The sequence below is a fragment of the Macaca nemestrina genome, chromosome 2 (genome assembly GCF_043159975.1).
Source record: "Macaca nemestrina isolate mMacNem1 chromosome 2, mMacNem.hap1, whole genome shotgun sequence".
NCBI classification, from domain to species: Eukaryota; Metazoa; Chordata; class Mammalia; order Primates; family Cercopithecidae; genus Macaca; species Macaca nemestrina.
Window position 1 is genome coordinate 183,006,751 of NC_092126.1, and position 26,078 is coordinate 183,032,828.

General features: G+C 39.5%; 1 protein-coding gene across 1 annotated transcript in view; it reads right to left on the bottom strand.

Moving 5' to 3' along the window:
* Nucleotides 1-26,078, bottom strand: part of LOC105477483 (adhesion G protein-coupled receptor G7) — a 79,935-nt gene that overhangs the window by 14,083 nt on the left and 39,774 nt on the right. Inside the window, exons 14-15 of the mRNA XM_011733999.2 lie at nucleotides 24,649-24,804; nucleotides 15,745-15,901 (exon numbers count right to left, since the gene is read on the bottom strand). Coding sequence (XP_011732301.2) covers nucleotides 15,745-15,901; nucleotides 24,649-24,804 — 313 coding nt within the window. The remainder of the gene's footprint in view (nucleotides 1-15,744; nucleotides 15,902-24,648; nucleotides 24,805-26,078) is intronic.

Here is a 26,078-nt window from a genome sequence, read left to right on the forward strand (position 1 = left end):
AGAAAAAATGATCCTAAAATTTATATGGAACCGGTAGGGGCGGAGCAAGATGGCCGAATAGGAGCAGCTCCAGTCTCCAACTCCCAGCGCGAGCAACACAGAAGACCGGTGATTTCTGCATTTTCAACTGAGGTACTGGGTTCATCTCACTGGGGAGTTTCGGACGATCGATGCTGGTCAGCTGCTGCAGCCCGACCAGCGAGAGCTGAAGCAGGGCAAGGCATTGCCTCACCTGGGAAGCGCAAGGGGGAAGGGAGTCCCTTTTCCTAGCCAGGGGAACTGAGACACACAACACCTGGAAAATCGGGTAACTCCCACCCCAATACTGCGCTTTAAGCAAACAGGCACACCAGGAGATCATATCCCACACCTGGCCGGGAGGGTCCTACACCCACGGAGCCTCCCTCATTGCTAGCGCAGCAGTCTGTGATCTACCGGCAAGGCAGCAGCGAGGCTGGGGGAGGGGCGCCCGCCATTGCTGAGGCTTAAGTAGGTAAACAAAGCTGCTGGGAAGCTCCAACTGGGTGGAGCTCACAGCAGCTCAAGGAAACCTGCCTGTCTCTGTAGACTCCACCTCTGGGGACAGGGCACAGTAAACTAAACAAACGCAGCAGACTCCTCTGCAGACGCAAACGACTCTGTCTGACAGCTTTGAAGAGAGCAGTGGATCTCCCAACACGGAGGGTGAGATCTGAGAAGGGACAGACTGCCTGCTCAAGTGGGTCCCTGACCCCTGAGTAGCCTAACTGGGAGACATCCCCCACTAGGGAGGGTCTGACACCCCACACCTCATAGGGAGGAGTACACCCCTGAGAGGAAGCTTCCAAAGCAAGAATCAGACAGGTACACTCGCTGTTCAGAAATATTCTATCTTCTGCAGCCTCTGCTGCTGATACCCAGGCAAACAGGGTCTGGAGTGGACCTCAAGCAATCTCCAACAGACCTACAGCTGAGGGTCCTGACTGTTAGAAGGAAAACTATCAAACAGGAAGGACACCTACACCAAAACCCCATCAGTACATCACCATCATCAAAGACCAGAGGCAGATAAAACCACAAAGATGGGGAAAAAGCAGGGCAGAAAAGCTGGAAATTCAAAAAATAAGAGCGCATCTCCCCCGGCAAAGGAGCGCAGCTCATCGCCAGCAACGGATCAAAGCTGGACGGAGAATGACTTTGACGAGATGAGAGAAGAAGGCTTCAGTCCATCAAATTTCTCAGAGCTAAAGGAGGAATTACGTACCCTGCGCAAAGAAACTAAAAATCTTGAAAAGAAAGTGGAAGAATTGATGGCTAGAGTAATTAATGCAGAGAAGGTCATAAACGAAATGAAAGAGATGAAAACCATGACACCAGAAATACGTGACAAATGCACAAGCTTCAGTAACCGACTCGATCAACTGGAAGAAAGAGTATCAGCGATTGAGGATCAAATGAATGAAATGAAGCGAGAAGAGAAACCAAAAGAAAAAAGAAGAAAAAGAAATGAACAAAGCCTGCAAGAAGTATGGGATTATGTAAAAAGACCAAATCTACGTCTGATTGGGGTGCCTGAAAGTGAGGGCGAAAATGGAACCAAGTTGGAAAACACTCTTCAGGATATCATCCAGGAGAACTTCCCCAACCTAGTAGGGCAGGCCAACATTCAAATCAAGGAAATACAGAGAACGCCACAAAGATACTCCTCGAGAAGAGCAACTCCAAGACACATAATTGCCAGATTCACCAAAGTTGAAATGAAGGAAAAAAATCTTAAGGGCAGCCAGAGAGAAAGGTCAGGTTACCCACAAAGGGAAGCCCATCAGACTAACAGCAGATCTCTCAGCAGAAACTCTACAAGCCAGAAGAGAGTGGGGGCCAATATTCAACATTCTTAAAGAAAAGAATTTTAGGCCGGGCACAGTGGCTCACGCCTGTAATCCCAGCACTTTGGGAGGCCGAGACGGGCGGATCACGAGGTCAGGAGATCGAGACCATCCTGGCTAACACGGTGAAACCCCGTCTCTACTAAAAAATACAAAAAACTAGCCGGGCGAGGTGGCGGGCGCCTATAGTCCCAGCTACTCGGGAGGCTGAGGCAGGAGAATGGCGTGAACCCGGGAGGCGGAGCTTGCAGTTAGCTGAGATCCGGCCACTGCACTCCAGCCTGGGTGACAGAGCGAGACTCCGTCTCAAAAAAAAAAAAAAAAAAAAGAAAAGAATTTTAAACCCAGAATTTCATTTCCAGCCAAACTAAGTTTCATAAGTGAAGGAGAAATAAAATCCTTTACAGATAAGCAAATGCTTAGAGATTTTGTCACCACTAGGCCTGCCTTACAAGAGACCCTGAAGGAAGCACTAAACATGGAAAGGAACAACCGGTACCAGCCATTGCAAAAACATGCCAAAATGTAAAGACCATTGAGGCTAGGAAGAAACTGCATCAACTAACGAGCAAAATAACCAGTTAATATCACAATGGCAGGATCAAGTTCACACATAACAATATTAACCTTAAATGTAAATGGACTAAATGCTCCAATTAAAAGACACAGACTGGCAAACTGGATAAAGAGTCAAGACCCATCAGTCTGCTGTATTCAGGAGACCCATCTCACACGCAGAGACATACATAGGCTCAAAATAAAGGGATGGAGGAAGATTTACCAAGCAAATGGAGAACAAAAAAAAGCAGGGGTTGCAATACTAGTCTCTGATAAAACAGACTTTAAACCATCAAAGATCAAAAGAGACAAAGAAGGCCATTACATAATGGTAAAGGGATCAATTCAACAGGAAGAGCTAACTATCCTAAATATATATGCACCCAATACAGGAGCACCCAGATTCATAAAGCAAGTCCTTAGAGACTTACAAAGAGACTTAGACTCCCATACAATAATAATGGGAGACTTCAACACTCCACTGTCAACATTAGACAGATCAACGAGACAGAAAGTTAACAAGGATATCCAGGAATTGAACTCATCTCTGCAGCAAGCAGACCTAATAGACATCTATAGAACTCTCCACCCCAAATCAACAGAATATACATTCTTCTCAGCACCACATCATACTTACTCCAAAATTGACCACGTAATTGGAAGTAAAGCACTCCTCAGCAAATGTACAAGAACAGAAATTATAACAAACTGTCTCTCAGACCACAGTGCAATCAAACTAGAACTCAGGACTAAGAAACTCAATCAAAACCGCTCAACTACATGGAAACTGAACAACCTGCTCCTGAATGACTACTGGGTACATAACGAAATGAAGGGAGAAATAAAGATGTTCTTTGAAACCAATGAGAACAAAGATACAACATACCAGAATCTCTGGGACACATTTAAAGCAGTGTGTAGAGGGGAATTTATAGCACTAAATGCCCACAAGAGAAAGCAGGAAAGATCTAAAATTGACACTTTAACACTACAATTAAAAGAACTAGAGAAGCAAGAGCAAACACATTCGAAAGCTACCAGAAGGCAAGAAATAACTAAGATCAGAGCAGAACTGAAGGAGATACAGACACAAAAAACTCTCCAAAAAATCAATGAATCCAGGAGTTGGTTTTTTGAAAAGATCAACAAAATTGACAGACCACTAGCCAGACTAATAAAGAAGAAAAGAGAGAAGAATCAAATCGACGCAATTAAAAATGATAAAGGGGATATCACCACCGACCCCACAGAAATACAAACTACCATCAGAGAATACTATAAACACCTCTACGCAAATAAACTGGAAAATCTAGAAGAAATGGATAATTTCCTGGACACTTACACTCTTCCAAGACTAAACCAGGAAGAAGTTGAATCCCTGAATAGACCAATAGCAGGCTCTGAAATTGAGGCAATAATTAATAGCCTACCAACCAAAAAAAGTCCAGGACCAGATGGATTCACAGCTGAATTCTACCAGAGGTACAAGGAGGAGTTGGTACCATTCCTTCTGAAACTATTCCAATCAATAGAAAAAGAGGGAATCCTCCCTAACTCATTTTATGAGGCCAACATCATCCTGATACCAAAGCCTGGCAGAGACACAACAAAAAAAGAGAATTTTAGACCAATATCCCTGATGAACATCGATGCAAAAATCCTCAATAAAATACTGGCAAACCGGATTCAGCAACACATCAAAAAGCTTATCCACCATGATCAAGTGGGCTTCATCCCTGGGATGCAAGGCTGGTTCAACATTCGCAAATCAATAAACATAATCCAGCATATAAACAGAACCAAAGACAAGAACCACATGATTATCTCAATTGATGCAGAAAAGGCTTTTGACAAAATTCAACAGCCCTTCATGCTAAAAACTCTCAATAAATTCGGTATTGATGGAACGTACCTCAAAATCATAAGAGCTATTTATGACAAACCCACAGCCAATATCATACTGAATGGGCAAAAACGAAAAATTCCCTTTGAAAACTGGCACAAGACAGGGATGCCCTCTGTCACCACTCCTATTCAACATAGTGTTGGAAGTTCTGGCTAGGGCAATCAGGCAAGAGAAAGAAATCAAGGGTATTCAGTTAGGAAAAGAAGAAGTCAAATTGTCCCTGTTTGCAGATGACATGATTGTATATTTAGAAAACCCCATTGTCTCAGCCCAAAATCTCCTTAAGCTGATAAGCAACTTCAGCAAAGTCTCAGGATACAAAATTAATGTGCAAAAATCACAAGCATTCTTATACACCAGTAACAGACAAACAGAGAGCCAAATCAGGAATGAACTTCCATTCACAATTGCTTCAAAGAGAATAAAATACCTAGGAATCCAACTTACAAGGGATGTAAAGGACCTCTTCAAGGAGAACTAGAAACCACTGCTCAGTGAAATAAAAGAGGACACAAACAAATGGAAGAACATACCATGCTCATGGATAGGAAGAATCAATATCATGAAAATGGCCATACTGCCCAAGGTAATTTATAGATTCAATGCCATCCCCATCAAGCTACCAATGAGTTTCTTCATAGAATTGGAAAAAACTGCTTTAAAGTTCATATGGAACCAAAAAAGAGCCCACATCTCCAAGACAATCCTAAGTCAAAAGAACAAAGCTGGAGGCATCACGCTACCTGACTTCAAACTATACTACAAGGCTACAGTAACCAAAACAGCATGGTACTGGTACCAAAACAGAGATATAGACCAATGGAACAGAACAGAGTCCTCAGAAATAATACCACACATCTACAGCCATTTGATCTTTGACAAACCTGAGAGAAACAAGAAATGGGGAAAGGATTCCCTATTTAATAAATGGTGCTGGGAAAATTGGCTAGCCATAAGTAGAAAGCTGAAACTGGATCCTTTCCTTTACTCCTTATACGAAAATTAATTCAAGATGGATTAGAGACTTAAATGTTAGACCTAATACCATAAAAATCCTAGAGGAAAACCTAGGTAGTACCATTCAGGACATAGGCATGGGCAAAGATTTCATGTCTAAAACACCAAAAGCAACGGCAGCAAAAGCCAAAATTGACAAATGGGATCTCATTAAACTAAAGAGCTTCTGCACAGCAAAAGACACTACCATCAGAGTGAACAGGCAACCTACAGAATGGGAGAAAATTTTTGCAATCTACTCATCTGACAAAGGGCTAATATCCAGAACCTACAAAGAACTCAAACAAATTTACAAGAAAAAAACAAACAACCCCATCAAAAAGTGGGCAAAGTATATGAACAGACATTTCTCAAAAGAAGACATTCATACAGCCAACAGACACATGAAAAAATGCTCATCATCACTGGCCATCAGAGAAATGCAAATCAAAACCACAATGAGATACCATCTCACACCAGTTAGAATGGCAATCATTAAAAAGTCAGGAAACAACAGGTGCTGGAGAGGATGTGGAGAAATAGGAACACTTTTACACTGTTGGTGGGATTGTAAACTAGTTCAACCATTATGGAAAACAGTATGGCGATTCCTCAAGGATCTAGAACTAGATGTACCATATGACCCAGCCATCCCATTACTGGGTATATACCCAAAGGATTATAAATTATGCTGCTATAAAGACACATGCACACGTATGTTTATTGCGGCACTATTCACAATAGCAAAGACTTGGAATCAACCCAAATGTCCATCAGTGACAGACTGGATTAAGAAAATGTGGCACATATACACCATGGAATACTATGCAGCCATAAAAAAGGATGAGTTTGAGTCCTTTGTAGGGACTTGGATGCAGCTGGAATCCATCATTCTTAGCAAATTATCACAAGAACAGAAAACCAAACACCGCATGTTCTCACTCATTGGTGGGAACTGAACAATGAGATCACTCGGACTCAGGAAGGGGAACATCACACACCGGGGCCTATCATGGGGAGGGGGGAGGGGGGAGGGATTGCATTGGGAGTTATACCTGATGTAAATGACGAGTTGATGGGTGCAGCACAGCAACATGGCACAAGTATACATATGTAACAAACCTGCACGTTATGCACATGTACCCTACAACTTAAAGTATAATAATAATAAATAAATTTAAAAAAAAAATTTATATGGAACCACAAAAGACCTAGAAGAGTCAAAGGTATCATGAGCAAAAAGAACAGAACTGGAGGAATCACATTACTTGACTTCCAATTATACAGAGCTGTACTAATGAAAACTACATGGCACTGGGATAAAAACAGAAACAAAACAGGCAGACATAAAAACAGGCAGAAATACAGATGTTCTTTGAAACCAATGAGAACAAAGACACTATGTACCCAAATCTTTGGGACACATTTAAAGCAGTGTTTAGGGGAAATTTATAGCACTAAATGCCCACAAAAGAAAGCAGGAAAGATCTAAGATTGACACTGTAACATCAAAATTAAAAGAACTAGAGAAGCAAGAGCAAACAAATTCAAAAGGTAGCAGAAGACAAGAAATAACTAAGATCAGAGCAGAACCAAAGGAGATAGACACGAAAAACCCTTTTAAAACTCAATGAATACAGGAGTTGGTTTTTTGAAAAGATAGATCACTAGCCAGACTAATAAAGAAGAAAAGAGGACAGGCGCAGTGGCTCACGCCTATAATCCCAACACTTTGGGAGACCAAGGCGGGTGGATCATGAGGTCAGGAGTTTGGGACTAGCCTGACCACCATGGTGAAACCCCATCTCTACTAAAACTACAAAAATTAGCCAGGCGTGACTGTGCATGCCTATAATCCCAGATACTTGGGAGGTTGAGGCAGGAGAATATCTTGAACCCAGGAGGCAGAGGTTGCAGTGAGCTGTGGTTGCACAATTGTACTCCAGCCTGGATGACAGACCGAGACTCTGTCTAAAAAAAAAAAAAAAAAGAAGAAGAAGAAGAAAAGAGAGAAGAATCAAACAGACATGGTAAAAAATGGTAAAGGGGATATCATCACTGATCCCACAAAAATACAAACTACCATCAGAGTACACTATAAAAACCTCTATGCAAATAAACTAGAAGAAATGAATGAGTTCCTGGACACATACACCCTCCCAAGTCTAAACCAGGAAGAAATCAAATCCCTGAATAGACCAATAACAAGTTCTGAAACTGAGGCATTAATTAATAGCCTACCAATCAAAAAAAAGTAAAAGTCCAGGACCAGACGGATTCACAGCCGAATTCTATCAGAGGTACAAAGAGGAGCTGGTACCATTCCTTCTAAAACTATTTCAAACAATTGAAAGAGAGAGAATTCTCCCTAACTCATTTTAGGAGGCCAACATCATCCTGATACTAAAACGTAGCAGAGACACAACAAAAAAAGAAAATTTCAGGCCAATACCCCTAAGGAACATCGATGTGAAAATCCTCAATAAAATACTGGCAAACAGAATCCAGCAGCACATCAAAAAGCTTATCCACCATGATCAGGTCAGCTTCATCCCTGGTATGCAAGGCTGGTTCAACATGTGCAAATCAATAAATGTAATCCATCACATAAACAGAACCAATGACAAAAACCACATGATTATCTCAATAGATGCAGAAAAGACCTTCGACAAAATTCAACACCCCATCATGCTAAAAACTCTCAATAAACTAGGTATTGATGAAACACATCTCAAAATAATAAGAGCTATTTATGACAAACCCACAGTCAATATCATACTGAATGGGCAAAAACTGGAAGCATTCCCTTTGAAAATGGGCACAAGACAGGGATGCCCTCTCTCACCACTCCTATTCAACATAGTGTTGGAAGTTCTGGCTAGGGCAATCAGGCAAGAGAAAGAAATAAAGGCTATTCAAATAGGAAAAGAGGAAGTCAAATTGTCTCTGTTTGCAGATGACATGATTGTATATTTAGAAAACCCCATCATCTCAGCCCAAAAATCTCCTTAAGCTGATAGGCAACTTGAGCAATGTCTCAGGATACAAAATCACTGTGTAAAAATAACAAGCATTCCTATATACCAAGAACAGATAAACAGAGAGCCAAATCATGAGTGAACTCCCATTCACAATTGCTACAAAGAGAATAAAATATATAGGAATACAACTTACAAGGTATGTGAAATACGTGACAAATGCACAAGCTTCAGTAACCAACTCGATCAACTGGAAGAAAGAGTATCAGCGATTGAGGATCAAATGAATGAAATGAAGCGAGAAGAGAAGTCTAAAGAAAAAAGAGGAAAAAGAAATGAACAAAGCCTTCAAGAAGTATGGGATTCTGTGAAAAGACCAAATCTACGTCTGATTGGGGTGCCTGAAAGTGAGGGGGAAAATGGAACCAAGTTGGAAAACACTCTGCAGAATATCATACAGGAGAACTTCCCCAACCTAGTAAGGCAGGCCAACATTCAAATTCAGGAAATACAGAGAACACCACAAAGATACTCCTCCAGAAGAGCAACTCCAAGACACATAACTGTCAGATTCACCAAAGTTGAAATGAAGGAAAAACTGTTAAGGGCAGCCAGAGAGAAAGGTCAGGTTACCCACAAAGGGAAGCCCATCAGACTAACAGCAGATCTCTCGGCAGAAACTCTACAAGCCAGAAGAGAGTGGGGGCCAATATTCAACATTCTTAAAGAAAAGAATTTTAAACCCAGAATTTCATATCCAGCCAAACTAAGTTTCATAAGTGAAGGAGAAATAAAATCCTTTACAGATAAGCAAATGCTTAGAGATTTTGTCACCACCAGGCCTGCCTTGCAAGAGACCCTGAAGGAAGCACTAAACATGGAAAGGAACAACAGGTACCAGCCATTGCAAAAACATGCCAAAATGTAAAGACCATCGAGCCTAGGAAGAAACTGCATCAACTAACGAGCAAAATAACCATTTAATATCATAATGACAGGATGAAGTTCACACATAACAATATTAACCTTAAATGTAAATGGACTAAATGGTCCAATTAAAAGACACAGACTGGCAAACTGGATAAAAAGTCAAGACCCATCAGTTTGCTGTATTCAGGAGACCCATCTCACATGCAGAGACACACATAGGCTCAAAATAAAGGGATGGAGGAAGAGCTACCAAGCAAATGGAGAACAAAAAAAAAAGCAGGCGTTGCAATCCTAGTCTCTGATAAAACAGACTTTAAACCATCAAAGATCAAAAGAGACAAAGAAGGCCATTACATAATGGTAAAGGGATCAATTCAACAAGAAGAGCTAACTATCCTAAATATATATGCACCCAATACAGGAGCACCCAGATTCATAAAGTCCTTAGAGACTTACAAAGAGACTTAGACTCCCATACAATAATAATGGGAGACTTCAACACCCCACTGCCAACATTAGATAGATCAACGAGACAGAAAGTTAACAAGGATATCCAGGAATTGAACTCATCTCTGCAGCAAGCAGACCTAATAGACATCTACAGAACTCTCCACCCCAAATCAACAGAATATACATTCTTCTCAGCACCACATTGCACTTATTCCAAAATTGACCACATAATTGGAAGTAAAGCACTCCTCAGCAAATGTACAAGAACAGAAATTATAACAAACTGTCTCTCAGACCACAGTGCAACCAAACTAGAATTCAGGACTAAGAAACTCAATCAAAACCGCTCAACTACATGGAAACTGAACAACCTGCTCCTGAATGACTACTGGGTACATAACGAAATGAAGGCAGAAATAAAGATGTTCTTTGAAACCAATGAGAACAAAGATACAACATACCAGAATCTCTGGGACACATTTAAAGCAGTGTGTAGAGGGAAATTTATAGCACTAAATGCCCACAAGAGAAAGCAGGAAAGATCTAAAATTGACACTCTAACACTACAATTAAAAGAACTAGAGAAGCAAGAGCAAACACATTCGAAAGCTACCAGAAGGCAAGAAATAACTAAGATCAGAGCAGAACTGAAGGAGATAGAGACAAAAAACCCTCCAAAAAATCAATGAATCCACGAGTTGGATTTTTGAAAAGATCAACAAAATTGATAGACCACTAGCAAGACTAATAAAGAAGAAAAGAGAGAAGAATCAAACAGATGCAATAAAAAATGATAAAGGGGATATCACCACCAACCCCACAGAAATACAAACTACCATCAGAGAATACTATAAACACCTCTACGCAAATAAACTAGAAAATCTAGAAGAAATGGATAATTTCCTGGATACATACACCCTCCCAAGTCTAAACCAGGAAGAAATCAAATCCCTGAATAGACCAATAACAAGTTCTGAAACTGAGGCATTAATTAATAGCCTACCAATCAAAAAAAAGTAAAAGTCCAGGACCAGAGGGATTCACAGCTGAATTCTATCAGAGGTACAAAGAGGAGCTGGTACCATTCCTTCTAAAACTATTTCAAACAATTGAAAGAGAGAGAATTCTCCCTAACTCATTTTAGGAGGCCAACATCATCCTGATACTAAAACGTAGCAGAGACAAAACAAAAAAAGAGAATTTTAGACCAATATCGCTGATGAACATCAATGCAAAAATCCTCAATAAAATACTGGCAAACCGAATCCAGCAGTGCATCTAAAAGCTTATCCACCATGATCAAGTGGGCTTCATCCCTGGGATGCAAGGCTGGTTCAACATATGCAAATCAATAAACGTAATCCAGTTATAAACAGAACCAATGACAAAAACCACATGATTATCTCAATAGATGCAGAAAAGGCCTTTGACAAAATTCAACAGGCCTTCATGCTAAAAACTCTCGATAAATTCGGTATTGATGGAAGGTACCTCAAAATAATAAGAGCTATTTATGACAAACCCACAGCCAATATCATACTGAATGGGCAAAAACTGGAAGCATTCCCTTTGAAAATGGGCACAAGACAGGGATGCCCTCTCTCACCACTCCTATTCAACATAGTGTTGGAAGTTCTGGCTAGGGCAATTAGGCAAGAGAAAGAAATCAAGGGTATTCAGTTAGGAAAAGAAGAAGTCAAATTGTCCCTGTTTGCAGATGACACGATTGTATATTTAGAAAACTCCATCATCTCAGCCCAAAATCTCCTTAAGCTGATAAGCAACTTCAGCAAAGTCTCAGGACACAAAATTAATGTGCAAAAATCACAAGCATTCTTATACACCAGTAACAGACAAACAGAGAGCCAAATCAGGAATGAACTTCCATTCACAATTACTTCAAAGAGAATAAAACAACTAGGAATCCAACTTACAAGGGATGTAAAGGACCTCTTCAAGGAGAACTAGAAACCACTGCTCAGTGAAATAAAAGAGGACACAAACAAATGGAAGAACAAACCATGCTCATGGATAGGAAGAATCAATATCATGAAAATGGCCACACTGCCCAAGGTAATTTATAGATTCAATGCCATCCCCATCAAGCTACCAATGAGTTTCTTCACATAATTGGAAAAAAACTGCTTTAAAGTTCATATGGAACCAAAAAAGAGCCCGCATTGCCAAGACAATCCTAAGTCAAAAGAACAAAGCTGGAGGCATCATACTACCTGACTTCAAACTATACTACAAGGCTACAGTAACCAAAACAGCATGGTACTGGTACCAAAGCAGATATATAGACCAATGGAACAGAAGAGAGCCCTCAGAAATAACACCACACATCTACAGCTATCTGATCTTTGACAAACCTGAGAAAAACAAGAAATGGGGAAAGGATTCTCTATTTAATAAAAGGTGCTGGGAAAATTGGCTAGCCGTAAGTAGAAAGCTGAAACTGGATCCTTTCCTTTACTCCTTATACGAAAATTAATTCAAGATGGATTAGAGACTTAAATGTTAGACCTAACACCATAAAAACCCTAAAAGAAAACCTAGGTAATACCATTCAGGACATAGGCATGGGCAAGGACTTCATGTCTAAAACACCAAAAGCAACGGCAACAAAAGCCAAAATTGACAAATAGGATATAATTAAACTAAAGAGCTTCTGCACAGCAAAAGAAACTACCATCAGAGTGAAAAGGCAACCTACAGAATGGGAGAAGATTTTTGCAATCTACTCATCTGACAAAGGGCTAATATGTAGAACCTACAAAGAACTCAAACAAATTTACAAGAAAAAAACAAACAACCCCATCAAAAAGTGGGCAAAGGATATGAACAGACATTTCTCAAAAGAAGATATGCATACAGCCTACAGACACATGAAAAAATGCTCATCATCACTGGCCATCAGAGAAATGCAAATCAAAACCACAATGAGATACCATCTCACACCAGTTAGAATGGCAATCATTAAAAAGTCAGGAAACAACAGGTGCTGGAGAGGATGTGGAGAAATAGGAACACTTTTACACTGTTGGTGGGATTGTAAACTAGTTCAACCATTATGGAAAACAGTATGGCGATTCCTCAAGGATCTAGAACTAGAAGTACCATATGACCCAGCCATCCCATTATTGGGTATATACCCAAAGCATTATAAATCATGCTGCTATAAAGACACATGCACACGTATGTTCACTGCAGCACTATTCACAATAGCAAAGACTTGGAATCAACCCAAATGTCCATCAGTGACAGACTGGATTAAGAAAATGTGGCACATATACACCATGGAATACTATGCAGCCATAAAAAAGGATGAGTTTGTGTCCTTTGTAGGGACATGGATGCAGCTGGAAACCACCATTCTCAGCAAATTATCGCAAGAACAGAAAACCAAACACCGCATGTTCTCATTCATAGGTGGGAATTGAACAATGAGATCACTTGGACTCGGGAAGGGGAACATCACACACCAGAGCCTATTATGGGGAGGGGGGAGGAGGGAGGGATTGCATTGGGAGTTATACCTGATGTAAATGATGAGTTGATGGGTGCTGACAAGTTGATGGGTGCAGCACACCAACATGGCACAAGTATACATATGTAACAAATCTGCACGTTATGCACATGTACCCTAGAACTTAAAGTATAATAATAAAATAAATAAATAAATAAATAAATAAATAAATAAATAAATAAATAAAAATAAAATAAAACAAAAAATGGTGTTGGGAAAACTGACTAGCCATATGCAGAAAACTGAAACTGGACCTCTTCTTTATACCTTATACAAAATATTAACTCAAGATGATTAAAGACTTAAATGTAAGACCTAAAACCATAAAAATCCTAGAAGAAAACCTAGGCAATACCATTCAGGACATAGGCGTGGGCAAAGACTTCATGACTAAAACACCAAAAGCAATGGCAACAAAAGCCAAAATAGACAAATGGGATCTAATTAAACTAAAGAGCTTCTGCACAGCAAAAGAAACTATCATCAGAGTGAACAGGCAGCAACCTACAGAATGGGAGAAAATTTTTATAATCTATCCATCTGACAAATGGCTAATACCCAGAATCTACAAAGAACTTAAACAAATTTACAAGAATAAAACAAACAGCCCCATCAAAAAGTGGGCAAAGGATATGAACAGACACTTCTCAAAGAAAGACATTTATGAAGGCAACAAATATACGAAAAAAAAAAGTTCATCAGCACTGGTCATTAGAGAAATGCAAATCAAAACCACAATGAGATACCATCTCACACCAGTTAGAATGGCAATCATCAGAAAGTCAGGAAACAACAGATGCTGGAGAAGATGTGAAGAAATAGGAACACTTCTACACTGTTGGTGGGAGTGTAAATTAGTTCAACCATTGTTGAAGACAGTGTGGCGATTCCTCAGGATCTAGAATCAGAAATACCATTTGACCCAACAATCCCATTACTGGGTATATACCCAAAGAATTATAAATTATTCTACTATAAAGACACACGCACATGTATGTTTATTGCGGCACTATTCACAGTAGCAAAGTCTTGGAACCAACCCAAATGCCCATCAATGACAGACTGGATAAAGAAAATGTGGCACATATACACCATGGAATACTATGCAGCCATGAAAAGGGATGAGTTCATGTCTTTGCATGGACATGGATTAAACTGGAAACCATCATTCTCAGCAGACTAACACAAGAACAGAAAACCAAACACTGCATGTTCTCACTCATAAGTGGTAGCTGAACAATGAGAACATGTGGACACAGGGAGGGGAACATCACATACTGGGGCCTACTGGGGAGTTGGGGGCTAGGGGAGGGATAGCATTAGGAGAAATACCTAATGTAGATGATGGGTTGATGGGTGCAACAAACCACCATGGCACATGTATACCTATGTAACAAACTGGCATGTTCTGCACATGTACCCCAGAACTTAAAGTATAATAATAAAAAAAAAACTAAAAATAGAAATACCATATGATCCAGCAATGCCACTGCTAGATATATATTCAAAAGAAAAGAAATCTGCACTCCCATGTTTTTCACAGCACTATTCATAATAGCCAAGACTTGGAAGCAAACTGAGTATCCATCAACAGACAAATGGATAAAGATAATGCAGTACATATACACAATGGAGTACTATTCAGCCATTAAAAAGAATGAGATCCTGTCATTTGTAACAACATGGATGAAACTGGAGGTCATTACGTTAAGTGAAATAAACCAGGCACAGAAAGTCAAACTTTGCACATTCTCACTTATTTGGGACCTAAAGAGTTTAAAAAATTGAAATCCTGGAGATAGACAGTAGAATGAGTGTTACCAGAGGCTGGGAATTACAGTGAGGGGAAGGGAAAGTGGGAATGGTTAATGGGTATGGGTACAAAAATATAGTTAGAATGAATAAGATCTAGTATTTGACAGCACAACAGGGTGATTATAGTCAATAATTTTTTTTGAGATAGAATTTCCCTCTGTCGCCCAGGCTGAAGTGCAGTGGGTGATCTTAGCTCACTGCAACCTACACCTCCCTGGTTCAAGCAATTCCCCTGCCTCAGCCTCCCAAGTAGCTGGGATTACAGGCGCATGCCACCATACCCAGCTAATTTTTTTGTATTTTTAGTAGAGATGGGGTTTCACCATGTTGGCTAGACTGGTCTTGAACTCCTGACCTCAGGCAATCCACCCATCTTGCCCTCTCAAAGTGCTGGGATTATAGGCCATAAGCCACCACGCCCAGCCAGTCAATAATAATTTAATTGTATATTTTTAAATAACTAAGAGTGTGATTTGATTGTTTGTAACACAAAGAAAGAGTAAATGCTTGAGGATATGGGTACCCCTTTTATCCTGAAGTAATTATTATACATTTTATGCCAGTATCAAAATATCTCTTGTACTCCATAAATATATACACCTACTATGTACCCACTAGTTTTTTAAAAATAGTCTCTTAAAGGTAACTAAGGAATGGGTCAAGGTGATATCTCCACCACCGCATGTTCTGCTACTTTCACTCTAATCCACACCATACCTGTGTAGTGTTGAAAAGGCAGAAAATGTAGCTGAAGATGATCCTGATGCTATCATCATTAACTAGCATCAGGTACGCCAGAATCCAGGTAATTCCAAAAACAACTGCAACAGATAATGTGCTAACAATCTTCCTCATGGATGAAACTTTTTTTGTGCTAGGTGAAAGAAAACAAGAAAAATAATGTAGTTCATTAGGGTTTTACTCATCAACATCATTATTACTCTCCTATTTAGAATGCATATTCAGCTGCCCATACACATTGTTCACTTAACAATATTAAGCCCCAGGTGGAAAAATGATGCTAAGTCTTACATCACTCTGGAGAAAATCTGATTTAGCAAGCTTTATTTTGACTACATTGATACTTGTTTAAAACTTCAGGCAAACACAGCTCCTTAATACCACAGCAGGCAAATTTCAAGAACCAACTTCTTCATTGAAATGGAATTTCAATGTTGTGAGTATTACTACAGATCAGCCAATGGAAGAATCCCCTTTTTTGGCACCTTGGACCTTCCTGAGCCTTAGGTTGATGTGGGAGAGTAAGGTTAGTTAGATGCAGAGTGATCTTCTTCCTCTTATGGAAAGTCTATGCCCCTGGATCGTGGGCTTGGCCATGTGACTTACTTTGACCAGTGGAACATCAGCAAATTTATCAAGTAGAGACTTGAAAGCATCTGTTTATTAATTTGCCTTCCCTCACACCTCTTTAGAACCCTGAGACCACTATGTTAAGAAGCCTGGACTGGTTTAATGGCAGATGAGAGACTATATGGAGCAGAGATGAGCTTTCCCAACTGAGCAGTTGCTACTCAAACCAACCAAACACCAACCACCAGACATAAAAGTGAGTCATGAAGGATTCAAGACGGCCGAATAGGAACAGCACCGTTCTGCAGCTCCCAGCGAGACTGACGCAGAAGGCGGCTGATTTCTGCATTTTCAACAGAGGTACCTGGTTCATCTCACTGGGACTGATTGGACAATGGATGCAGCCCACAGAGGGCCAGCTGGAGCAAGGTGGGGTGTTGCCTCTCCTGGGAAGCGCAAGGGGAAGGGAAGCCTTGAGGGTCTGAGCCTGAGGAACTCCCGCACTGATACTGCGCTTGTCCCACAGGCTTCCAAACCCGCAAACCAGGAGATTCCCTCCAGTTCCTGCCCAACCAAGGCCCTGGGTGTTAAGCACAAAACTGGGCGGCCAATTGGGCAGTCACCGAACTAGCTACAGAGCTCTTTTTTTTTTTTCCCCCATACCACAGTGGCGCCTGAAACACTTTTACACTGTTGGTGGGGGTGTAAATTAATTCAACCATTGTGGAAGATAGTGTGGCGCTTCCTCAAGGATCTAGAACTAGAAATACCATTTGGCCCAGCCATCCCATTACTGGGCATATGCCCAAAGGATTATAAATCATTCTACAATAAAGACACATGAAGACACATGCACACGTATGTTTATTGCGGCACTGTTCACAACAGCAAAGACTTGGAACCAACCCAAATGTCCATCAATGGTAGACTGGATTAAGAAAATGTGGCATGTATACACCATGGAATACTACACAGCCATAAAAAATGGTAAGTTCATGTCCTTTGCGTGGACATGGATGAAGCTGGAAACCATCATTCTCAGCAAACTGTCACAAGAACAGAAAACCAAACACTGCATGTTCTCACTCATAAGTGGGAGGTGAACAGTGAGAACACATGGACAGAGGGAGGGGAACATCACACACTGGAGCCTGTCAGGTGGTGAGGGGGTAGGGGAGGGATAACATTAGGAGAAATACCTACTGTAGGTGATGGGTTAACGGATGCAGCAAACCACCAGGGCACGTGTCTACCTATGTAACAAAACCGCACATTCTGCACATGTAACCCAGAACTTAAAATATAATAATAAAAAAAAATTAGCCAGGTGTGGTGGTAGACGCCTGTAATCCTAGCTACTCTGGGGGCTGTGGCAGAGAATTGCTTGAACCCAGGAGGCGGAGGTTACAGTAGCCAAGATCGCACCACTGTACTCCAGCCTGGGTGACAGAGTGAGACTCCATCTCAAAAAAAAAAAAAAAAAAAAAAAGGTGAGTCATCCTAGATCATTAATAAGCATCCAAGCCAGTCAAGACAGAACTACCCAGCCAACACTGAACTCATGGCAAATAATAAACATTTGTCATTCTTCACCATTAAGTTTTGGGGCAATTTGTTATGTAGCTACTGAACACATGAAAGTTATTTGTTAAATAATTAAATCACAGTCTGCTTGTCATTATAACTAGGCCAATTTATGAACCACAGTCTATCAGTCAAAATTTAGCAATGCAAATTTAATTGGTATCTGGCCAAACATGATAATTTTTGTATGAAGGAAATATATCCTAATGCGCAATTAGGTAAAGAAGCCTTTACCAAGGTTTTTCTGCATTGCTATTAAACATACTATTTTTTCTTTCCACTCTCACCACTTATGTTCAGTAAACATACTTTTAATGTTTATCAGTGATAATAGTTTTTACCATATTTCTCCTGAATGTGAACTACCATTCACACAGGAAGAATGATACTTACCCTAGATCTGTAAAGTACATATTTCAGATATAGTCCCACTAGAAAAAGGTGCCCAAGTGAAGGCAACAGGCCGCTGACAGCCTGAAAGGAAATGAGTCTTTGGTGGTTTGTAATGTTGCTGAAGATTTAGTGGAAAAGCTGAGAAAGTTTCATTTTCACAAAGAAATGAACAATGCTGCTATTATAATGAAAACTGACAAGGATAAATGCCGGGTAGTACTGGATAAGGAGCTGGAGGGTATTTCACCAGATGAACTTAAAGATGAACTGCCTGAACGACAACCTCACTTCATTGTGCATAGTTATAAATATCAACACAAGGCCGGGCGCGGTGGCTCAAGCCTGTAATCCCAGCACTTTGGGAGGCCGAGACGGGCGGATCACGAGGTCAGGAGATCAAAACCATCCTGGCTAACACGGTGAAACCCCGTCTCTACTAAAAAATACAAAAAACTAGCCGGGCGAGGTGGCGGGCGCCTGTAGTCCCAGCTACTCAGGAGGCTGAGGCAGGAGAATGGCGTGAACCCGGGCGGCGGAGCTTGCAGTGAGCTGAGATCGGGCCACTGCACTCCAGCTTGGGCGACAGAGCGAGACTCCGTCTCAAAAAAAAAAAAATAAGTAAAAAATAAAAAAAAAAATAAATATCAACATAATGGATGGGAGAGTTCCATATCCTTTGTGCTTTATTTTCTCCAGTTCTGTTGGACGTAAGCCTGAACAACAGATGATGTATGCTGGGAGTAAGAATAAGCTAGTCCAGAGAGCTGAACTAACCAAGGTATTTGAAATAAGAAATATGGAAGACCTAACTGAAGAATGGTTAAGTGATAAACTTGGATTTTTCCACTAATGTGAACTTCTGTGTTTCCAAAGTATTTATGTATTAACCTGGCCATACTGGAACCATACATCAATATTTATTTGTGTCTAAAAATGCATTACTTACAGTCTGTTTTCTGCAGTAAAGAAAAATTCTTCATTTGTGCAAAGTTTGAACCAAGAGGAAATCATCTTCATAGTAATGAACCTTTGTATGGTGTTTCCTTGTATTGGTAATTGTTAGGTGGATTACTTTTCTCCAGGGACTTTTTGCACTCTTGTGACTAATTTCTATAACTTATGATTCAGAATTTATTATTTACAGACACTATTGGAATGTGGATATATTAGATTGTAAGAGACAACAGTTGCCTCCTTTTGACAAATACTGGATATTAGCAGTTTATTTATGAAAATAGCGTATTATCACTTGTCAAATCATTGAAATTAATTTGGGGTCAAAGACTTGAGTGGCCCAGTATTGAGCCATGAATAATTGACTGTAGTGTAACCTGCATCACAAGTACACTGATCAGTTCTGTATCTTGTTTGGTTTCCTGTATCTTTTTAATCAAATCTAGAAACTATGTTCATCAATCACTAATTTTTAAGGTTGGGGAGTTAGATTTTATGATAGAATTATGACTGTTAGCTTATCTCCTTATGGAAAATAGCATCTTAGTCTTAGAAATTGGTGGGTTGTAATAATCAAGGGCTTCATTCCTTTTATGTCATTTCTAAACAGTTTTGCATCTAGGTTAATAACACTTCATTTATAAAGCACCACTTAATGTCACTAATGAACACTAATTATTTTAAATGTATTAATAATGTGCCTTTGATTTGTTAGCTTTAAAGTTAGTTTAAGACTTTTACACTGCCAGTATTCCAGATTTGGTGAAATTAATACTTTTTTAAAGATTCCAAATAAAATAATTTTCTAATGTGTATATCTGAAATTTATAATAAAATCAACTTCATATTTTAAAAATTCCAACTATCTGCTTGCATTGGTGAGTATATGGCAGTCGAGAGTTATAATTTTGGGTATATTGTGATTAGTTTTGTGCCATAGGAAAAAATTATCTTTAAACTTAGTCCATAGTTAATAACGTTAAAACAATAATATCACGTCTTATATCCTAAATGTCAGAAGATATTCTGAACTGGCTGCCTGAAGAGTTAACTAAACCAGTCTTGTTAGATGATGGTATTCTTGGCATAAAGCAAGGATTCTGTTATTTGGCATACTTGTAGAAACAAATATATAAGTAACCACTGAACATTAATTTGATAATAGGTCTAGAGAATCTAAAGACTAACTAAATTTGGTGAGTTAATTCTTATATTAAGAACATCTTAGTCATCTCATCTCAAAACTAGCAAAATTTAAATTTTGGCATGTTTTCCATTCATGTGCTCTTTGCATTTTATTTTTGAGGTTTCTGTGAGAAGTAAAGATAGTTGGAATTTTCATGATGTTGAATAGAACATCTTCTGTTCCCAACTTTGGCTCCACTAATTTAGAAGTCAGGAAGCAACAGAAAGTTAGTTGGAGATGAGGAAGTTCTAGAGTAGGTGTTTGCTTTGGTTCTCGGTGGGAAAAGATTCTTTATTCCAATTTCCAGAGAGAGAGAAAACTCACCCAGGAAGTTTAACAATTCTTTAAACAGGTATTTTGATATTGGAGAAAAACATGCATATAATTCTGTAGAAATGCAAATGTAATCCAAGTGAGTGGAGAGTGTTCTTAATATTTCTGAATGAAGGAAATGGGGTTTTGTTTCACCCAGTTTGCAGCAATAAGAGAAACTAGTGCCGCAAGAATGTATTTTTAAATGAAGTTCCTTATTTTGTCTTGCATGTTTTAGTTTTGTTTATTTTTAAATTTGGAGGTCCTCCATAATGTCAGATAATATTGACCTGCCGTACATTAGAACTTTTAGTTCCCCTACTCTCTTGAACAGGAGCAAAGAGCTGTGATAAACCATGCTTTTTTGAGCTTGCCTGACTCCTAGTCAATAACATCTTTTTTGCAACACAACAGATTGAGGTCAGAGGATCAGTAGGACATTTTTATTTCATCTGTTCTATGGGGAGATTGACAAATCCCATGGTCTAAAGTGTTCTCAAACATTTGTATATATTTCCCTTTCATCTTACTAAAGTTTGCATTGTTCTTTTCAAGTATATTTCCTATTTAGTGTCTTTTTTCTACCATTCCCCAAATAATAACTCCAGGTTTCATAATTCCAGTTTTTACATTCCGTATCTTTCTGGTGCAACCATTCCCATTCAGTTTTAATCTTTCTTTCCTTTTTGGCAGCAACTTTTTTCCTGGGACCCTCCTTCATGGTCTTCTAAGTCAGCGTTAGTTTTGAAATTGTTGGCCCTGCATAAGTTCTGCATAGCATCTAATGTCAAAATAAAATCAACTGGTAATCACAATATTATTTAGTGTGGCTTCCATGACAACAAAAAATACATATGAAAAAAACTTCTCAGGTTAGTATGCTGAAATTCCAAAATGTCTGAGTTTTGAATAGTGATCACTTTGTTCTGGTATTGATGCAATTATATTAGGAAAAAAGTTGGTTGACTGCTTTAGTTTAACTGACTTCTAAAATAAACATTCAAATTGTCTAGTTCTAAAAGTTTACTAAATGCCTAGTGCAGTTAAACATACTGTTGTTTAAGAGCGTGTAGCTAAATTTTTTTACTGTCATTACTAAATAATCTGTGTGCCAAAATGTGTGTCAGTACTTTTCCCTCCCTTTGACCTCCTATTTTCGGGGTCATATGTAGCCATAAACTATATCCTTGTCTGACACTTTAGCTAAAAACTTCCAGTTAGGGGAGTTTATTGCCAAATTAAATTTGGCTGTTTCCCCCCAACCCATACAGATATTAAGGAAGGTGTACTTAAAAAATGTTTGAACTACTTCTAAAACCTGAGCAATGTCATTAATCCACATGCGGACAAGTGATGAATAGATATTTTCATAAGAATTTAAATGCTGTTATTTGGTGGAAGCAGAGGGTAATTTGTATTCTATAAATTCAAGTATTATTACTATGGTTGCTTTCCCTATTTGTTCAATAAACTGATAATACTGGAATCTGTAGAGTTTGAGCCGTTAACAACTTTTGTGAGGATGTGTTTCAAACATTTCTGGACAAATCTTATTTTGTGTTTCTGAAAGAATGTAATAATCTTCTAGGCCACTTAAAATCAATGGTCCCAAGCTGAATATTCTTGAGAAATTTGTTTTTATTATGCCATTTGACATTTCAAATCAGTGCTCATATACAGTCAACTTGTGATAGAAATTGTATTTTCTTGCTTTTTGGAGTATAATTCATATAAATATAATTACTTGAATATTGTTTGAGATCATTAACATGCCAGGGCAGTTCCTGCTGATTTCGATGGTCCAATATAACCTCATGCAGGAGGCTGGAAACATTAATGGTTTAGTCTTGTGAATTTTAACAGTTCTCTGTCATCATTTCAAAAAACCAACAACTGGCACAACTTCTTAAGCTGTGGTTTCAATCTCTGCTAATTCATATTGCATGTTTATTTTGGACAGTGTTTTGTTAAGCATGGTGCTTGTACTGGTTTAAATAAAATGTTAGCATTAAAAGAAACAAAAGACATAGTCCCACTAAAGATGGTGGCTTTTACTCATCTGGTCACACTAAGTGGATCTATTTGTAAGCTTGCTATAAGCTCACAGATGTGCTTGCATTTGTTAAGTCTACTTAAATATGAGCAAAATCTTATAGAATTAAATCCGAACTCATAGTCTCATTAGCACTGTATTCCCGTCAGTTTATGCTATGGAGATGGGGTCAGGAGGGGTAGAGTATAAGTGTTTAATAGTTTCTGCTTTTTGTCTCTCCAACTGAGTGCTCTTGTTGTATAGCAGGGATGACAATGAAAATGCTTTTCGGAGCCAGAAAGGTTATAGAAAGGAGAGAGCAGCATGGATGTGAACTGGTAAATCAGAAAGCACATGACCCCTGCAGGGAATGTCAGCTTAGAGTGGCCAGATATTCCAATTTTTTCAAGAGAAAATTCAATTCTTTTTTTTTTGAGATGAAGTTCGCTCTTGTTGCCCAGGCTGGAGTGCAATGGCGCAACCTCGACTCACCACAACCTTCGCCTCCTGGGTTAAAGCGATTCTCCTGCCTCAGCCTCCCAAGTAGTTGGGATTACAGGCATGTGCCACCACACCTGGCTAAGTTTGTATTTTTAGTAGAGACAGGGTTTCTCCATGTTGGTCAGGCTGGTCTCAAACTACCAAGCTCAGGTGATCCACCCACCTCGGCTTCCCAAAGTTCTGGGATTACAGGCATGAGCCATTGCACCCTGCCGAAAATTTAATTTTTAAGTGAGCTCTCCAAATTTTTGTATGGTTACCACTAATTTAAAACATTTAAGACTGGGCTTATGCCTGTAATCTCAGCACTTTGGGAAACCAATTGAGGAGGATCACTTGAGCCCAGGAGTTCCAGACCATCCTCTTTTTGACAGAGACTACATCGTTATAAAAAATAGAAAAAGATTAGCTGGGCATGGTAGTGTGTGCCTATAGTCCCAGCTACTCTGGAGGCTGAGGGGAGAGGATCACATGAGTTCAGGAAGTCAAGGCTGCAGTGAGCTGTGATTGTGCCACTGCACTCCAGCCTGGATGGCAGAGCAAGACCCTGTCTCAAAAACTAATAATAAAATAAAATAAAAAAGAAATTTTAGGCCGGGCACGGTGGCTCAAGCCTGTAATCCCAGCACTTTGGGAGGCCGAGACGGGCGGATCACGAGGTCGGGAGATCGAGACCATCCTGTCTAACACGGTGAAACCCCGTCTCTACTAAAAATACAAAAAACTAGCCAGGCGTAGTGGCGGGCGCCTGTAGTCCCAGCTACTTGGGAGGCTGAGGCAGGAGAATGGCGAGAACCCGGGAGGCGGAGCTTGCAGTGAGCCGAGATCGCGCCACCGCACTCCAGCCTGGGTGACTGAGCAAGACTCCGTCTCAAAAAAAAAAAAAAAAAAAAAAAAAAGAAATTTTAGTGCTATTGTGTAATTCAAGCAATACATGTAAAATACAGCCAACAGGTACTGGATTGTATTAATAAAATGAAAATCCAGGGACCAGCATTTCCTCACAACCCTCTCATTTCTTTAATTATTCAAATATGATTTCTTGAATATTTAGGACAAGGGCAGAAAATTTTTTTTCTTGAAGTCTAGGTTTAGTTTTTAGTTGATCCTTGTTTTGTTGAATCCACAGATGTGGAAACCCAGGATATTGAGAGCAGACTATACTGATGTGAGAAGACTAGAAGATCCACTTTCTGAGTCAAAGTGTAAGAGAAAATCTCTCCTGCAAACCACATAGCCCTGCCATTGTCTGAGTTTGAAAGCTCCTGGAACCGTGGATGTGTTATGGTGCTGTGTTAAGTGCTGGATGAGCCTTGCCTGGCAGCGTCCCATTCGTTGGGAATCTTACCTTGTCAGGTTCTGGTTATTCTTCCACAGCACTTTGATCGAGATTGTAATAAATATAACAACATTGCTGATGAGGATAATGGTTACAGGTACGATGAATGACCACAACAGTGGACTTTTTATAACACCATCGGGTTCTGGAATTGCCAGCCAGCAGCTGTGGAGAAAAAAAAAATTACTTCAGCAGACTAAGAAAGGTACACATACTGGTTCCTTGTACTATTAACATTATTGACATTCACTCAACTGAAAGATCTGCTAAAAGTTAACATCCCTCTGCATTTTATGCATTTGAGATGACTTTCAAGAATTCCACCTACTAGAAAAGTGAAATAATATACTGTAACTTTAAACTGTCTCCTATTGATGGGCATTTTTTAAATATTAAATGCTTAAAAAGAGTTTGAAAAAGTTATTTAACCTCATTGTACCTGTTTTGGTTTTGTTTTGGGGTTTTTTTTTTGTGGTGGTGGTGGTTGTAGTGGTGCTTTTTTCTCATCTGAGAGAGAGTAACCACCTACTGGCATTGTTGAAAGAATTAATTAATTCATTTAATAAGTATTTACAGAGTACATACTATGTGCTAGAGATACTGTTTTAGACACCAAGGTATTAGCAGTGAACAAAACAAAAATCCCTTCTTTAATAAGGTTACATTCTAGTGCAGAGATATAGATAAAACAAAGTAAATAAAATACACAATATGTCAGATGGTGACAAATGCCATGGAGAAAAAGTAAATCAGGTAATGAGAGTAGAAATGACTGTGTATATGTGTGTGGAGGGGAGGGGTGTTTCATTTTAAATAGAGTGATCAGGGAAAACCTCATGGAAAAAAGCTGTATTTGAGCAAAGACCTGAAGTAGATGATGGAGAAGTGTGTTCCAGGCAGAAATCACATCAAGTGCAAAGGCCCTGAGGTGACAGCGTAAGAAGGAGAAAAAGGCTAGTGTGGCTGAACCACAGAAAGTGGATAACGTTACTGCAAAGATACACATTATGTAGGAGCTTTGTGGGTGATTGCTTGTACCCTAGACAACATGGAGAGACATGACATGATCTGCCTTGAATTTTAAAAGCATTACTCCAGGTGCAGTGATGAGAGAACAGCATGAGCAAAAGTAGGAAATATTAGGTTGGTCCGAAAGTAATGGTAGAAACTGCCATTACTTTCGGACCAACCTAATAGCTAGGAGTCTATTGCAATAATATGGTAGTTTGGACCAGGAGAGGAGATGTTAAGAAAGAGTCTGATTCCTGATATATTTTAAAGTAAAGCAAAATAATTTATTGGTGGGTTGGATGTGGTATTTAGGGGAATTAAGAATGACTCCAAAATCTGAGCACCTAGAAGGATAGAATTACTATTAACTGGGGAAGACGATGAGATGAGCAGGTTTGGGAGGGAAGATGAGGAGATGTCTATTAAAC